Source organism: Hyperolius riggenbachi, chromosome 12, assembly GCF_040937935.1.
Source record: "Hyperolius riggenbachi isolate aHypRig1 chromosome 12, aHypRig1.pri, whole genome shotgun sequence".
NCBI lineage: Eukaryota > Metazoa > Chordata > Amphibia > Anura > Hyperoliidae > Hyperolius > Hyperolius riggenbachi.
Window position 1 is genome coordinate 38,763,314 of NC_090657.1, and position 18,066 is coordinate 38,781,379.

At 44.4% G+C, this 18,066-nt stretch overlaps 1 protein-coding gene across 1 annotated transcript in view; it reads left to right on the top strand.

Moving 5' to 3' along the window:
* LOC137540927 (all-trans-retinol 13,14-reductase-like) overlaps positions 1-18,066 on the top strand; it is a 95,305-nt gene that overhangs the window by 18,465 nt on the left and 58,774 nt on the right. Inside the window, exon 4 of the mRNA XM_068262105.1 lies at positions 2,025-2,220. Coding sequence (XP_068118206.1) covers positions 2,025-2,220 — 196 coding nt within the window. The remainder of the gene's footprint in view (positions 1-2,024; positions 2,221-18,066) is intronic.

The window sequence follows — 18,066 nt, forward strand, 5'->3', positions numbered from 1 at the left end:
GCAGACAACAACATTAACGTTTTGAAGTGGCCCAGCCAGAGTCCTGACTTGAATCCAATTCAGAATCTGTGGAGGGAGCTAAAGATAAGAGCGATGGCAAGAAGACCCTCCAACCTGAAAGATTTGGAGCTCATTGCTAAAGATGAATGGGCAGAAATACCTGTGGAGACATGCAAAAAGCTGGTCTGCAATTATAGGAGGCGTTAGATTGCTGAAATAGCCAATAAAGGCTTTTCTATTGATTATTAAAAAGGGTATGAATAATTTTGGACTGGAAACTTTTTGCTGAAATGTAAATAAAATCTGAGAAATGTTTTTTTTTCCCACAATAAATCCTCTTGTACATCGTCTTATTATCTTTTGGGAGACACCTACAGTATGTCATTTCCTATCAAAAAATTACTTGCTGGTTGAATAAAAGTAACTTTAAGTCAGTTTGCCAGGGGTATAAATAATCATGGGCAGCCCTGTACGTTAGGGTTAAGAGTTTAAAATGGATCCTCTTGGTAATTGGCAGCCAATGAAGAGCTTGGCAGAGAGGAGCAGCAGAGAAGACCGAGAAGAGAGATGAATGAGACGAGAAGTTTAGTAACTATTGGAGGGCAGCCAGTTGGTTAGTTGGTAGTCCACCAAGCAATATATATTACAATAGTCCAAGCGAGATATAATAAGAGCATGTACTAATAATAAGAGCATGTCCTGAGTACGAAAAGGTCGGCTGCGGGATATGTTTTGTGAGTTGGAGATGACAGGAGTTGGTTAGGGTAGGAGTGAATGTGAGGAATAAAGGAGAGAGACGAATGAAATATTACCCTTGAGCACCGTGCTTTGGGAACTGAAGTTATAGGGGTGTTAATATTTATTGTTATATCAGGCAGATAGGTGGGCAGAGATGGTGGAAAGATGATTAGTTCTGTTTCATTCATGTTAAGTTTTAAGAAGCGAGAGGACAAGAAAGAGAATATAGCAGACAGACAGTCGGGAACTCCTGTGAGGAGGGAGTTAAGTTCGGGGGCCGAGAGGTACAGTTGTGTATCATCTGCATATAGGTGGTATTAAAAGCCAAATTAGTTGATTAAGTTACCAAGGCCATGTATGTAGATGGAAAAGAGGAGAGGGTAGAGGACAGAGCCTTGAGGTACCCCCACAGACGATGTGGAGAGGAAGTCTGATCTGAGTAAGATGGTCCAATATCTCATCAATTTTACTACCTCCATGTTATATGACATTTTACCTAAACAATCTGTTCATAGTATTTAAAAAGGAACTGTCGCGAAAATCTTAAAATTTAAAACACATACAAATAAGAAGTACATTTCTCCCACCGTAAAATGAGCCATAAATTACTTTTCTCCTATGTTGCTGTCACTTAACTTACAGTAAGTAGTAGAAATCTAACATTACTGACATATTTTCGACTAGTCCATCACTCCATAGGGGATTCTCTGCATGGCCTTTATTCTTTATAAAGACATTCTCTGAAAAAGATTTATACAATGATACTGGCCAGCCTCTCTGCTCGCTATACACTATTTTGGCAGTTGGCCGGAGCAACTGCCATTCACTAAGTGCTTTTAAAAATAAATAAAAACCCTGTGAACCACCTATGAGAAGATGGGCTAGTCCGAAATCTGTCAGATTTGTACTACCTACTGTATGTGACAGCAACATAGGAAAAAAGCTGCAGTGGCCTATTTTGAAAAAGATATCCCGGTCTTTAGGGGGGGTTTAGCACTGTGGTCCTGAAGTGGTTAAAGGAACTGATCAGGTGCAGTGAAACAACAACAACTAAAGCATCACAAATCCAAAGTCGTATCAGTAAAAGCATTGCTTTGGCACTTTCACCATTTCCACCGGCACCAGACAAACAAACGTTTGCCGCTCCAGTCACTGACGGTGGACAAAGCCAACAGTCTTTATTTCACAGACTTTGATAAATGCTGTCCGTAATAGTGATTACTGTCATTCTAACAGTGAAGATGAGCTGATGCTGTAACAATTCTATGCCATGTTTCTATTGACAGAAAGTGTCTCGTCATGTGGGGTATGTGGCAATGCTGAAGATAATGCCTCAGTGGCTGTCCTTGCTTATGGTGCGTTCGGGTCTTCTCTATTGGCTGTCTCCAGTATTCCGCCTGTCAGAGTCGAGTCACACACAGGTGATCAGCGAGCTGACCAGTAACAAAGACTTGCAGACTATCTTCAGCTATCCTTTCTACGGTGAGTGATAGGAACTAGTCCACATGGGCAGTAAAATGGGCAGTAAATGACACTGAGATATCCATAAGGATATCTCCGTCCCTTTTTCCATCCTTTCACCCCCAGACATGGAGATATCCGCACCTCCCACGCTGCCGACGCTGCTCGCTCGTGCGCGCGCTCCCGCTCTCGTGCATGCCGCTGCCCGGAGATCAATGAACGGGAAAAACAGTTCCCGTTCGTTGAACTAAGCCCGGCAATGATCCGCTGCTTCTATGAGAAGCAGCGATCATTGTGAAGAAAAAAAAAAAAAGTTTCCCAGCCTCATAGCACTTCCTGCAAGCATCCTTCCGACGCTTGCAGGTTGCATAAACAAAAAGTTACTGTGGCCATCTTGTGGCCAAATAGTATAACTACACCCTAAAGATTTTTCATATTCGAATACATAGTTTTACACAAAAAAATTAACTTATTACCTCCCACACTCCCCAATTTATTTATTTTTTTAATAAAAAAAAATAATTACAATTAAAAAATACATAAATGGTTACCTTAGGGACTGAACTTTTTAAATATTTATGTCAAGAGGGTATAACACTGTTACTTTATAAACTATGGGCTTGTAATTAGGGATGGACGCAAAACTGAAAAAAAATGCACCTTTATTTCCAAATAAAATATTGGCGCCAAACATTGTGATAAGGACATAATTTAAACTGTTTTATAACCGGGACAAATGGGCAAATACATTTCATGGGTTTTAATTACATTAGCATGCATTATTTAAAAACTATAATGGCCGAAAACTGAAAAATAATGAATTTTTTCCCACATGAATAATCCATGGAGAAACAACATAATGCTAGTTCAAAACAGAGGAGGAGGAGGAAGGTCTATCATATGTGTCAACTTAACATAATAATATGTTTATCATGTACAGATAACAGGACTGATAAATCAATTAGGAAGGATAAGAAATGATACTTTGTTCCAAGAAACCACTTAGAGTTTAGACCTGAGGTGTTTCTCGTGCAAGGGGGAGTACATTCCTCCACCGCTAATGATTTTTATACCTAAATATACAGCGCACTTATACAGGTTTATATATGTGTATTTTTATCCTGAGCAGCAGAAGGAGACTCTTGTGTGAGAATGAAACTGATTGCTGTGATTTAACCATTATGGACACAAAACACAAAATACTTGACTGCATAAAGAGCCATCAATTCAATTCAATTCACTTTATTGTCATTGTGTAACACAACGAAATTACTTTTCATGACAACCCCACGGTGCATATAGGGAACATAGTGATAGTAACAAGTAAGAGAAGAAATTATACACATATGCCAGGTATTACAGATATTTCAACAATTTGTACACAGTGTTAATTATTTCAGAGAGGATTCAAAGTTCATCAAGTTTATGGCAGATGGGAAAAAGCTGTCTTTCAGTCTGTTTGTGTGTGTGCGGATTGATCTAAAATGTTTACCTGATGGAAGGAGCTCAAACAAGGCATTTCCAGGGTGAGTGTTGTCCTTGATAATGTTTTTGGCCCTTCTCACGCTGCGAGTATTATACAAAAGTTCCAGTGATGGTAGTTCAGTGCCAATAATGGCTTCTGCTGTTTTAACAACTCGCTGCAGGGCTTCTCTAGTAGCCATCGTGCAGCTGTTGTATCAGACCGTCATGCAATTGGTCAGAACACTTTCTATAGTGCATCTGTAGAAATTAACCAGCAGCTTCTGTGGGAGGTTAGTGCTCCTTAGTTTTCTCAGAAAGTAGAGGCGTTGTTGTGCTTTGCCAGTTAGAGCTAAAGCATTGTCAGCCCAGGACAGGTTCTCTGCGATGGTGACTCCCAAAAATGTGAAGCTGGAAACTCTCTCCACAGCCTCTGCATTGATCATTAGCGGTAGGTGAGTGGACTTTTTGGTGGTCCTAAAGTCCAGAATAATTTCTTTGGTCTTCTTTGTATTTAATAACAGGTTGTTAAAGTCGCACCATTCCGTCAGGTTCCTAACTTCTTCTCTGTATGCAGCTTCCTCATTGTCTGATATAAGCCCAATGACAGTCGTATCATCTGCAAACTTAACAATTATGTTTGATCCATCTGGCAGAAAGCAAATAAAAGTATAACTCTCAAAATAAAGTTGTCAGTACAATCTCAACTTATAAATGACAAATGTGAGGCTCCTTTTACACTGCAGCCATTGCATTACGTCACAAAATACAATATGATTGTATCCTAACGCAATGCAATTGTATTTCTATGGTACGTTCACAACAGGTGCGATGGGTTCAGTCGAAGTAACGCACAACAGGCAGTGCACTTACTAGGCAACATGTGTGTTTACAGTGACAGTAAAGCGCGCTTTCAATGAACTGTATGCTTCACTGTATGCATATCTTATCGCAACACAACGTGTTTAAAGCGTATATTGGACCACTAGCTGTGTGATACTCCGTTTGTTTAATGCCTGATGAAGCGGGATTGTGCCCGTGAAACGCGTTGCGACTTTGTTCTTGGAGTATGTGAATAAATTGTCTTTATTTCAAACGACAGCATTGTGTCTATTTGGGAGTGGTCGGCCCACCACCGCCACCTGTATATTTTAAACATTTTAGCATCTTTTATCCTGTTGGCGCCTCTGTACATCTAATTGTCAAGATATCCACCCTTGGTGGAAGGGTGACACACCCTCTTTTCCTTCTTCAGAGAGCGACATCTTATTCCTGAGTGGGGACAGGTCTAATCTCCCCACCTGCTTATACAGTGGTTGCCTGAGTGGTAACCCATGTTTGTGAGTATAATACTTACTTACTTAACCTCTTGACGACCAGTTAACGCCGATTGGCATAAACTGGTTGTCTGTGGGTTTCCATGGAAAGCGTTCCATGTCAGTTCACGGAGGGTGTCTCCGTGAACTGCCTGCGAGCCTCTGATCGCGGCTCGCAGGCGAAATGTAAACACGCAGGGAAGAAATCCCCGGTGTTTACACTGCACGGCGCTGCAGTTGCAGCAGCGCCGTAAAGGAGATCGGCGATCCCCGGCCTCTGATAGGCCGGGGATCGCCGCCGTCTGATAGGCTGAAGCCTATCAGAGGTGGTACAGGACGTATCGCAGTCCTGTACCGCCTACAGAGCCAGGGAGAGGGAGGGAAAGAGAGGGAGGGGGGAATAGCGTTGCGGAGGGGGGCTTTGAGGAGCCCCCCCGCAAGGCACAGCAGAGCGGCGGCGATCAGACCCCCCCAGCAGGACATCCCCCTAGTGGGGAAAAAAGGGGGAAGTCTGATCGCCCTGCCTGCAATACGATCTGTGCTGGGGGCTGAAGAGCCCACCCAGCACAGATCAATAGGAAACCACTTGGTCGGCAAGTGGTTAACACTAATCTCTCTTGTTCCAATACATACTACACCATATCGGGCTCTTGGTTTCTCTATTTATTAGTGGCCATACACTGGTTGATATGGCCAGTAGATAGATCCCTCTCTGATCATTATATCTATCAGCCTACTTGGCCTAGGAGCACAAAAAGCATAAATCCGGCCTTCAGCACTGCCTAAAGGCATTGTTCTCCTCACTCATCCCACTAACTCGGTTACACCCCTCGTGTGCCACTCCATCAGCTCTCCCCCCTTGACATGATTATTATTTTTTATTATTATTATTGATTTATAAAGCGCCAACATATTCCGTGGCGCTGTACAAAGTAAGAAACAAACATGGGGTACATCATAATACAGACGATGGTGTACACTAATATACAAGACACATAATTAGTGACAAAATACAAAAATGATACAAAATACAGAATTGGTAATGATTGTGATAAAAGTAACATGATAAATAAAATGTATAATGATTTCCAAGACCCAAAAGGGGGAGAGAGCCCTGCCCTTGCGAGCTTACAATCTAAAGGGAATAGGGGGAAACAAGAAGAGGGGTTGTATACAACCAATATATAAAGGCAGTGTGCTTTAGGATACCTAGTAGGAGTGAAATTTGGTTTTAGGACAAAGGTAGCACATATGCTTGTCGGAACAAATTCATTTTTAGAGAGCGTTTAACGGTAACAAAGGTTGGTGAGTGATGGATGTGTTGGGAAGGGCTTTCCAGAGGAGGGGTGAAGCACATGCAAAATCTTGTAAATGTGATTGTGAGGAGGTAATTCTAGAGGAGGACAACTGAAGATCATGTGCAGATCTGAGCTTGCGATTGGGTTGGTATCTGGAAACTAGTGAGGATATGTACCGGGGAGAGAGATTGTGGAGAGCTTTGTAGGTTAGGGTTGGGAGTTTGAACTGGATCCTCTGGGTAATTGGCAGCCAGTAAAAAGCTTGACAGAGAGGGTCGGCAGAGGAAGATCGAGAAGAAAGATGAATGCGACGAGCAGCTGAGTTCAGTACCGACTGGAGCGAGGCCAGTCTGTTAGAAGGTAGTCCACATAGTAGTATGTTGCAGTAGTCCAGACGAGATATTATAAGAGTATGAATTAACATTTTAGTTGTGTCTTGAGCATACCTCCCAACTTTTTGAGATGAGAAAAAGGGACACTTAAGCCATGCCCCTGTCACACCCCACCACGCCCCTAGTCACGCATACCATAAAAATTTCATAAGAAAAATATGTTGTTTTATCATTCAAACCACACTGGTCCTTTCTATTTTGGTTAATTTTCCTTCATAGTAACATTTTAAAATAAGTAATATATCAATTTAAAGGATGGAAATAAAGTTTGAGTCAATTAAACACATTTTTAGCATAATTATATACATATTTATATAGAAAGAGGGACAAAGTCCTGAAAGAGGGACAAATGAGGGTGAAAAAGGGACAGAGGGACAGGGCTCCCAAAAAGGGACTGTCCCTCCGAAAAAGGGACAGTTGGGAGCTATGCTTGAGTGAGAATAGCAATGGAACTCAGCCCTGCCGTGTCACCCAAGGGATCGAGTCCAAATCCCTCTCTGGCGACTGTCCTCATACATTAGTACATGGCTTTGCTCTCAACACTATTGAATAATCCATGGAGAAACAACATAATGCTAGTTCAAAACAAAGGAGGAGGAGGAAGGTCTATCATATGTGTCAACTTAACATAATAATATGTTTATCATGTACAGATAACAGGACTGATAAATCAATTAGGAAGGATAAGAAATGATACTTTGTTCCAAGAAACCACTTAGAGTTTAGACCTGAGGTGTTTGTCCTGCAAGGGGGAGTAAATTCCTCCACTGCTAATGATTTTTACACCTAAATATACTGTACAGCGCACTTATACAGGTTTATATATGTGTATAAATGTATTTGTATAACTATAGCTAGTAGGAAAGACAATGAACCTATTTTTACCCTGAGCAGCAGAAGGAGACTCTTGTGTGAGAATGAAACAGATTGCTGTGATGTAAATCCACTATGGACAAAAAACACAAAATACCTGACTGCATAAAGCAAATAAAAGTACAATTATCAAAATAAAGTTGTCAGTACAATCTCCACTTATAAATGACAAAGGTGAGGCTCCTTTTACACTGCAGCCATTGCATTACGTCACAAAATACAATATGATTGTATCCTAACGCAATGCAATTATATTTCTATGGTACGTTCACAACAGGTGCGATGGGTTCAGTCGTAGTAACGGACAACAGGCAGTGCACTTACTAGGCAACATGTGTGTTTACAGTGAGAGTAAAGCGCACTTTCAATGAACTGTATGCTTCACTGTATGCATAGCTTATCGCAACACAGCGTGTTTAGAGTAAAAAGATCCTTTGGAATTGATTAGTGTGGGCTTCAGTATGAATATAACTAGTACCTATATGAAGTAGTGGTGCTCGGATAATTTCCGTGATCACAGAATAGCCATGATTCACTAGCATTTTTTCCCTATTCGACTGCCGAATCCATGATCGATTCTGGATCACGGAAACCGGCCACAGAAATTCAGTGATTGCAAATATTCAGAATTCGGTTACGGCTGTGATCGCGTTGGAAATCCGCGATTAGGTCGTGATTGGGCAGAATTGTCATCCCTGGGCCAATCAGAGGCCCCCAGCCAGGCCCTAGCAACCAATCATAGGAGGGGAGGCTCTGCCCTTGCCTCCTGTATATAAAGTGGGGGTCATTTCCAGAGCTCTGTCCTTGCTAGACTCTGTGGCACTGAGAGGATCATCTCCAGGCCATATTGTAAATCAGCAAGAGCGTTTTCAGTCCTTACATTGCCCTTATACTGTATCTGATACTTGTATTTAGTTAGCTAGCCAGTGAGTGATTACTTAAAGAGGAACTCCAGTAAAAATAATGTAGTAAAAAAAAAGTGCTTCATTTTTACCATAATTATGTATAAATGATTTAGTCAGTGTTTCCCCATTGTAAAATCTTTCCTTTCCTCGATTTACATTCTGACATTTATTACATGGTGACATTTTTACTGTGGGCAGGTTATGTAGCTGCTCCTAGCTGTTTTGGCTGTTAGAGACAGCTGTAAACAGCTAATTCCTGTCTGTGAAAATTGTTACATTGTGGCAGTTTGCCCAGAGTACCGCGGTACTCAGAGCTTCTTGTGGGAGGGGTTTCAGCACAAAATCAGTCATACAGCGCCCCCTGATGGTCTGTTTGTGAAAAGCATTGTATTTCTCATGTAAAAGGGGGTATCAGCTACTGATTGGGATAAAGTTCAATTCTAGGTTGGAGTTTCTCTTTAAGTCAGCCCCATGCCTGCTGTGACATCCACCCATGGATGGGAGCCACTGACGCATGTAATTTTTTGGGCAGCATTATCATGCTGTGGTACCACCAGTGAGGTGCCATGGTCGTTCGATGCTGTCGCACTAACCGCTTTAGTCCTCATCCTGCTACAGCTGATGTTCTATTTCACTACTAAAGTCTGCGTCCCCGCCGCCAGTGGCCACGGACAACTCTGCTGCCATGTCATTGCTATCGCTGCAAGGGAATTTTTTTTTTACAAAAACCTCTCTGGGTGTGTGAGAGAACGCGGAAAAGCCGCCGCGTGTGCTACTGAGGAGGCGGCTGATTCCGCGTCCAATGCGGTGGTTTGCACGCGGAAGCATGTGTCTGGTAGCAGGGCAGAACACGGAAAAGCCGCCGCATGCAACAACAGTGAGGCGGCTGGATCCGCGTCCAGCGCGGCGGTTTGCACGCGGCAGCGTGTGTCTGGTGTGGCTGAGTCTGTTAGTGCACACAGGCTTAGGAATATGCGCGCGCTGAGAGGCAGAATTCTTATACTGGGCAGAGAGAGTCAGCTGATCACGCCGATCAGCTGACTCCAGAGCAGGATACTATTGGTTGATCAATTAGGGGTGGTGCTGGAGAGCACTACTCCATATATAGTTACTGCTGGCCAGTTACAAATTGTCTGCCGTTGCGAACACTACGTGGAAGCACTCAGACCTTAGTCAGATCCAACAGTGTGTTTGAACCAGGAGGACCTGGGAATTCACACTGAGCCAGATTACTTGAACTGTTATTCTGTTTATGCTTAAGCTAGTTCCAGGGTGTAGAGACCAAGGACCTCACACCCAGACTAGGGAACTGTATTATCATTTGTGCTATACTCCAGACTAGTTCCAGGGTGCTGAAACCACAGACCTCGCACCCAAAACTAGGGAACTTGTGCGATCATTTTGTTATACATTAGATTAGTTCCATGGTGGAGAAACCACGGACCTCACACCCAGACTAGGCATTGTTTGATATCTGTTATGACTTATTGCTTTCTTGACTATTCTTCTGTCCTCTGATTCAGTACCTCGCATATCTGATATTCCGTTGCCAGATCCTGCTTGCCTTGGATACCGAATCAGCCTTCTGTCTTTGTACTTTATCTGTCCGTGTGTTACCGACCAGGCGTATCCGACCTTGAGAGCTATCTCTCCCCTTAAGAGATAGTCTCCAGATCAGATAGTGACATCCACCTTCTGGTGTCACTCACTCTCTGGCCCTTCCTGTCTCCATCCTGACTCCACCCCTTGGAGAGTCTCAGGCTGCTGGAAGGTTCCTGTGCTCTCAGAGCAGTGTTCCTTTACTGCCTAATATCACCTGCCCAGCAGGTGCATTGCTCAAAGTACTACTGTTACACCAAACACTTACATACCCATAGGTGTCCAGAGGTTAGTAATATATCTGTATTATCGGTGATTCTGCAGATCATCAGTAATCAGGTATATATCTGCATTCTTGGTGATACTGCAGATCACCAATAATCAGATTCTCTCTGCGTGCTGACACCAATCGTTACAGGGTGTTTTTGTGACATCGACCACTCATCCTCCTCCTGCGTAGTAGTTTCGGGGCTTTGCACTATCTGAAGAAGGGGACCCACCGTGGCCCCGAAACAATTGTCATGTTTCACGTGCTCATGAAGCAATAAATTGAGATAATCTGTATTTTGAAAAGGTGTGCTGACCTGGACTTTTTACCTTGCTGTTGAATACTTGGACGCTGGGGCTCAGCATCTACAGGCCATAGCACCCACACCTTGGGTAAGGTGTGCCACTTCCGAACCAGAACTATATACCTCCTGCGTAGTAGAGCTGACAGGACAGAGATAGGCTATTTCCGCCTATCTCCGTACTGAAAGTCGCAACAGCGCCCCCGCTGGAGCCAGGGAAGGTAAATATTTCAAGCCTTGTCAGGCTTGTCAAGCCAGGATTGCGGGAGACTTTGGGGGAGCCAGCGCTGGATTCCCTGCAGCTACAGGGGAGGGGGAAGCCTCATTGGGACCCTGAGGCTTCCCCCTCCCAAGGTAAGTAGGAGCTGGGAAAAAAGGGCGCAGGCCGCTAGTGGACAAAAAGGGCGCCGCCATTCACTCCCATAATAAATAACGTTTAATGGGCGCCGAGCAGGAAAAAAGGGCGCCGGAGCTAAATAAAGTTTACAAACGGCGCCCGGAGCTAAATAAAGTTTACAAACGGCTCCCGGAGCTTGTGTTGATTTACGTTTATAAAATGCACCCGTGCCGAATAACATTTATGAAAATACTAAATATATTCATCTAATTTAAATAATTAAAACATTATTTAAAGTTTTATCCCTTACTGTTTTTAAAACATTATTCACAAAATAAAGCGATCAGTACGTAATGTAAATTGCAATATATTTTTTTATTTAAAGTTTTATCCCTTACTGTTTTTAAAACATTATTCACAAAATAAAGCGATCAGTACGTAATGTAAATTGGAATATATTTTTTGGAGTCACAATTTGTAAAACATTATTATCCACATAATAAAGGGGGGTCTTAGGTTTAGGCACCACCAGGGGGGTCTTAGGTTTAGGCACCAACAGGAGGGTCTTAGGTTTAGGCACCAACAGGGGGGTCTTAGGTTTAGGCACCAACAGGGGGGTCTTAGGTTTAGGCACCAACAGGGGGGTCTTAGGTTTAGGCACCAACAGGGGGGTCTTAGGTTTAGGCACCAACAGGGGGGTCTAGGGGTTAGGAGTAGGTACAGGGAGGGTTACTTAGGCACCAACAGGGGGGGTCTTAGGTTTAGGCACCAACAGGGGGGTCTTAGGTTTAGGCACCAACAGGGGGGTCTTAGGTTTAGGCACCAACAGGGGGGTCTTAGGTTTAGGCACCAACAGGGGGGTCTTAGGTTTAGGCACCAACAGGGGGGTCTAGGGGTTAGGGGTAGGTACAGGGAGGGTTACTTAGGCACCAACAGGGGGGGTCTTAGGTTTAGGCACCAACAGGGGGGTCTTAGGTTTAGGCACCAACAGGGGGGTCTAGGGGTTAGGGATAGGTACAGGGAGGGTTCTGTGTAAGAGTAGGCTTAGGTATAGTTTTAGTCAAATTTTAGTAATAATTACTAATGTTTTACAACACTTATTACGAACGTACTTATATTTATATCATCGTTATAAAGAATATTTTCAGATTTTATTATAAGAACAAACCATAAATGAAGGTTATTCACAATAATATACAATTATAACAATTAAACATATATTATTGTTTTTTTAATAAACGTAATTATAAGTTTAACTTTAGAAATAGGGAAGATTAACGTTTTCACAATTTCCGATTTTATAAACATTATTTAATGATTTATAGTTTTGTTAAACTTTATTTGTAAACGAAATATAGCACACTATTTTTATAAACCCTATTAATGATTAATTATTATTTAGAGTTTACACCCCGCGCCCTTTTTGTCCAGGCGCCCTTTTTGTACGTACGCAGGTAAGTAACCCCCAGGGGAAGTTTTTTCAGTACAGAGTCTCTTTAAGCAATGGGATCATTGTCTGCTAGAAGAAATATCTACTTCCACAATGTAAAAAAAAAAAAACCCTTCTTGCTGGCTGAATCAGATTTTTCTCCAAGATCCCTGATACAGCGTAGTATGGATACAGAGGCCCCAAAAGGATAAAAGACAGGGTGCCTGGCTCTTCCACTGACCACATATGCTATTGCTCCATTGTTATTGCCTGATGAAGCAGGATCAAACCTACGAAACGAGTTGCATTGTCCTTCGGAGTATGCAAATAAACGTGTTATATTTTTACAAACACATTGGCAATTTTTTGTCTGCTTGGAGGAGGTAAGTCCACCACTGCCTCCTCATGTTTTAAACTATGCCTATATGGTGGTTGCCTTGGAGGTAACCCTGCTTTGTGAGTATACAGTAGCTTATTACTCTATCATACTTCATTTCAACTACCAGTACATACTACACTATATTTGGCTCTTGATGTTTCTACTCTGTGTTCTGTATATCGATATACATTCAGTTTGCCCTCTACCCTCATAAACCTTGACAATGCCTTCTGAAGTGATGCAGCACATCAGGATTATGTGCCGGAGTGTCTGTGTGTGTGAGTTCTGCTGGGGTTAGGAAATCCGGACCCTCTCACATAGTTCATAGTCCAAAAACAGATAATGAGCTTCTTAGGCCGGGGGAGAAAGGTGCTGTGTGATAAACTTACTATAGATTATCGATGTGCAGATAACAGAACTGATAAACCAATTAGTGAAGATAAGGAATGATACTTTGTTCCAAACAGTGTGGAGTGAAGATTAACGCCTCATACAGACGCACGAGTACTGTCATCAGCAGAGGCAGTGTGATAAAACTTTTACATTGTATGTCTTTTTCTATGCCCACAGTTATTGTTTCTTATGGAACTCCTCCCTTCTCTTGATGCGTAGAGGTTTCTCCAGCGGACATACTGCACATGCGCAGCTGGTATGTCTGGGTCGGAGGTCACCGACCGCACCAACCAGGGGGGACAGAATGAGGTGAATTGGAGAAGAACAGAGGGGGGACACCAGGGCATGGGAGATGCGGTAAGACTCTGCACAACTCCCCATACACACATAAGAAGTCCTTATTTAAATAGATTAACCTCCCTGGCGGTAAGCCCGAGCTGAGCTCGGGCTATGTCGCGCAGGAAAATTTCCCAGGCCCTGCAGGGCCGATTTGCCTAATTTTTTTTTTTTGCAACACGCAGCTAGCACTTTGCTAGCTGTGTGTGCACTCCGATCGCCGCCGCTACCCACCGATTGTCCGCCGCTCGGCGCGCCGCCCCCCCCCCCCAGACCCCGTGCGCTGCCTGGCCAATCAGTGCCAGGCAGCGCTGAGGGGTAGCTCGGGACTCCCAATGACGTCACAACGTCGATGACGTCATGCCGCCCGTCTCCATGGCGACGGGGGAGGCCCTCCAGGAAATCCCGTTCTTTGAACGGGATTTCCTGATCGGAGATCGCCGGAGGCGATCGAAGAGGGTGGGGGGATGCCGCTGGGCTCGCTACATGATTTAAAAAAAAACAATAAAAAAAAACTGCTCTGCTGCCCTCTGGCGGTTTTTAATAGACCGCCAGGGAGGTTAAGAGCTTACCATGCTGGTGGGGCCTCTTAGCCTGGGGCACCAATCAAGTGCTTGTGTTACCTGGTGGGTAATCCGGCCCTGCCAGCGACCTATCATTGCAGTGCTGGTTTCCTGCTCCTACTGCTTTGTACATGTTGCTCAGTATTAGTTAAGGAGTGAAATGGACTATACCAGAGGTAGGGAACCTATGGCTCTGGAGCCAGATGTGGCTCTTTTGATGGCTATATCTGCAGGGGTGCAACAATAGACCCCGCAAGGGATGCCTCCACAGGGGGGCCCAGAAGCCACAGGGGGCCCATGGGGGGAAAAGTGTGATAGACTGACAAACTAAGGGCATGGAGAGAAAAAACGTATTCTGCTCTCGCACCATTGTTATATTGACTGCATGTGTCCACCACACAGATAAGGAATCATACACACTTTGGTGTTTGTACACTGTCCCTGCTCCCTAGGGTTCGTAAAAAAACATCTGTCTCAGGCTACAGAAAAGTTCTGATGACTTCATGTACAACTTTACAAACAAAGTAGTCACAGATTAAAAAGAAGTTGTAGACTGTCCCTATTCAGCAAGAGATCCCTAGATTTTTATCACACACAGCCTAATGACCTTATGGTGTCTAATTACTTTTACAACACAGCAGAGCGGGTAATTGATTTGTGACTGTCGCTGCCTCATTGAGAACTTGTTATGCTGGGATTACACCATACAGAGCGGTAGGCCTGGGTTCTATTCCTGGCCAATGTGAGTTGGCTTTTGACATACTACAAATCCTTAAGCAAGCTAATTTTTCTCTTGGATATATCATAATGGTACATGCTAGGCTGGCTTCAGCATGTAGCATTGTAGTGTGTTGTGTTGGTGGTATAATGGTTAGGATAGCAGCCTACCGAGCACTAGACCTGGGTTTGATTCCCAGCAAATGTATGTAAGCTGGCTTTTGGAATCCTACATTTCACTAAGCAAGCTCATTTTTCTCTTGGATATATCACAATGGTACACAGGGGCGTAGCAATAGGGGTTGCAGGGGTAGCGAACGCATCGGGGCCCTTGGGCCAGAGGGGCCCCATGGGGCCCTTTCTAAACCAAAGTATAAGCTGTTTATTGGTCCTATGGTAGTAATAATCACTTCTATAGATGCTTTGAATGGTAGTAATCGTTAACACACTGTTCCCCATCCCCTTCTTGCACCTCTAATACTGTAGATGACCTTGGCAGGTATTTTTGCAATGTATCAAGTGTTACGTATAGAGTGCTTGGGGGGGGGGGGGCCCAATGTAAAACTCGCACCGGGGCCCTGAGCTCCATAGCTACGCCACTGATGGTACATGCTAGGCTGGCTTCAGCATGTAGCATTGTAGTGTGTTGTGTTGGTGGTATAATGGTTAGGATAGCAGCCTACAGAGTGGTAGGCCTGGGTTCTATTCCTGGACAATGCGAGTTGGCTTTTGACATACTACAAATCCATAAGCAAGCTCATTTTTTCTCTTGGCTATATCATAATGGTACATGCTAGAAAGGCTTCAGCATGTAGTGTTGGTGGTGGTATAATGGTTAGGATAGCAGCCTACCAACCACTCAGAACTGGGTTTAATTCCTGGCCAGGTATGTAAGCTGGCTTTTGAAATCATACAATTCCCTGGAAGACAAGACCCTCCTCCCTCTGGGAGGAGGGAGTAATAACGATCAGCTAGGAACAAGTCTACAAGAGCCTAACTAAGCTTTCCCTAGCAGAGTCTGTCAGTAGCTGTCCCTTAAGTAATTACTGTAGGCAGACAAGTGAGTAAAATGACAGGAGAACCTTGCCTTTTATAAGGGGGGTTGGGCTCCAGGAGTGAGTGTAGTCTGATTGGCGACAATGTGCCTGCTGACTGCGATGTAGAGGGTCAAAGTTGTGCTCAATGGAGCATTATGGGGGCGAATCGAACTTCCGCAAAATTTCGCCTTCGGCAAACGCGAACCACCTAAATTTCACCTGAAACCGTTCGCGGGCGAACCGTTCGGGCCATCTCTAGTCGCGAGTGCATCGATAGTGGCGTTCTGAATGCCCGACGACCGACGCAATACAGTGGCAATACATTGCCTGTTCCACTAGGCGCGTGTCCCGCTGTCTTCTCCGCGCTGGGTTCCGGATTCCGGACCAGATGGCTACTTCCTGCCCCGGCAGGAAGTTTAAACAGTAGAGTGCCCTCTACTGTTTAAACTTCCCCGGACAGAAAGAAGTGAAGCCAGCCGGTCTGGAACCCAGCGGAGAAAAAGACAGCGGTGACAGCAGGGACTTGCGCCGGCTGGAGCAGGTAATGTATGCGGGGGAGGGGGGGGGGGTGCAGCACCACCACAGATTGTGATCGGTTTCATGCTGAAATCGATTCACAATCTGTTTGCAGTAAAGGCAGCCATACGATCCCTCTCTGATCAGATTGGATCAGAGAGGGATCTATCTGCTGGTCGAATCTGATGGCAAATCGACCAGTGTATGGCCATTTTAAGATTTTTACATTAAGCCCAATCTACACAATACGATTCTTTGTATGATTCGATTACGATTCTATTTACGATCCGATTAAATCCGACATGTCCGATCGGGATTCGATTTGATTCGATTTTAATTAAATTTAATTGAATCAAATCCCGATCGGACATGTCGGATTTAATCAGATCGTAAATAGAATGTAATAGAATTGTACAAAGAATCGTATCGTGTAGATGGGGCTTTAGATTTTATGTTATGCTGGGAATACACCATACAATTTTCTGTTAGATTCTTCTGTTAGAATGCATAATTAGATTATTTTCTGTAGTGAATGGTCATTATCTCTGGTGCATTGTCTTCTGGTCATCTCCTGCTGATTAGAACAATGCCTAAAGGTCCGTACACAAGCCGCAGGTCCACACTGCAGGTCCCGCTGGGTGGGCGTTCCAAAGACAGTCCGGTGTGTGTACGCACTGTCGGCGGACTGATACGGCTGTTTCTGAGCGATCCGCCGGGCGGATCGCTCAGAAACAGCCGTATCAGTCCGCCGACAGTGCGTACACACACCGGCCTGTCTTTGGAACGCCCACCCAGTGGGAGGCTACGACGGACCCGTCGTTGCCTCCAGTCCGACATGTGTACGGACCTTTTGAAAGGCCCTTTCAGTATGCAGGCATAGTGCTACTTGCACAGTGGCAGCTGCTAATCAGTGGCTGTTACTGCTGCTGGCACAGTGGCAGCTGCTAATCAGTGGTTGCTACTGCTGCTGACATAGTGGCAGGTGCTAATCAGTGGTTGTTACTGCTGCTGGCATAGTGGCAGGTACTAATCAGTGGCTGCTACTGCTGCTGACATAGTGGCAGGTGCTAATCAGTGGCTGTTACTGCTGCTGGCATAGTGGCAGGTACTAATCAGTGGCTGTTACTGCTGCTGGCACAGTGGCAGCTGCTAATCAGTGGCTGTTACTGCTGCTGGCATAGTGGCAGGTGCTAATCAGTGGCTGCTACTGCTGCTGGCATAGTGGCAGCTGCTTATCAGTGGCGGCTACTGCTGCTGGCATAGTGTCAGCTGCTAATCAGTGGCTGTTACTACTAAAGTGGTGGATGATAACCTACAGGCGAGCAAAGGGGGAGGCAGAGTGGGGATACATGGTGGCCCTTGCATTCAGCACCACAGCTACGGCCTGCAGGCTACAAATTAACAACTGTAGAGAGCTTTGAGGACCACCAGAAAGGGCTTGGCAGGCTGCATTTGCCCCCCCCAGGCTAGACTTTGGACATGTCTGTTCTACCCAGTTTATAGACCGAAGTGGAAATAAATATGAACAATTTTAGTTCCGTGAACACGTTAGATAACACCTAAGAGAAACAGCGGACAGGTGCTTACGTAATTCCCACTCCAGATGTTCTTTGCAACTACCAGCAAAAAGACTGGCAGTAGACCTACCAGACAAAGGCACTGATATCCTTTAACATATTTGGGCAAATTTTCTCAAGACTGTGAAAACTAGTGTTTTATTGGTAGCTCTGCTCCAACAGAACAAAGA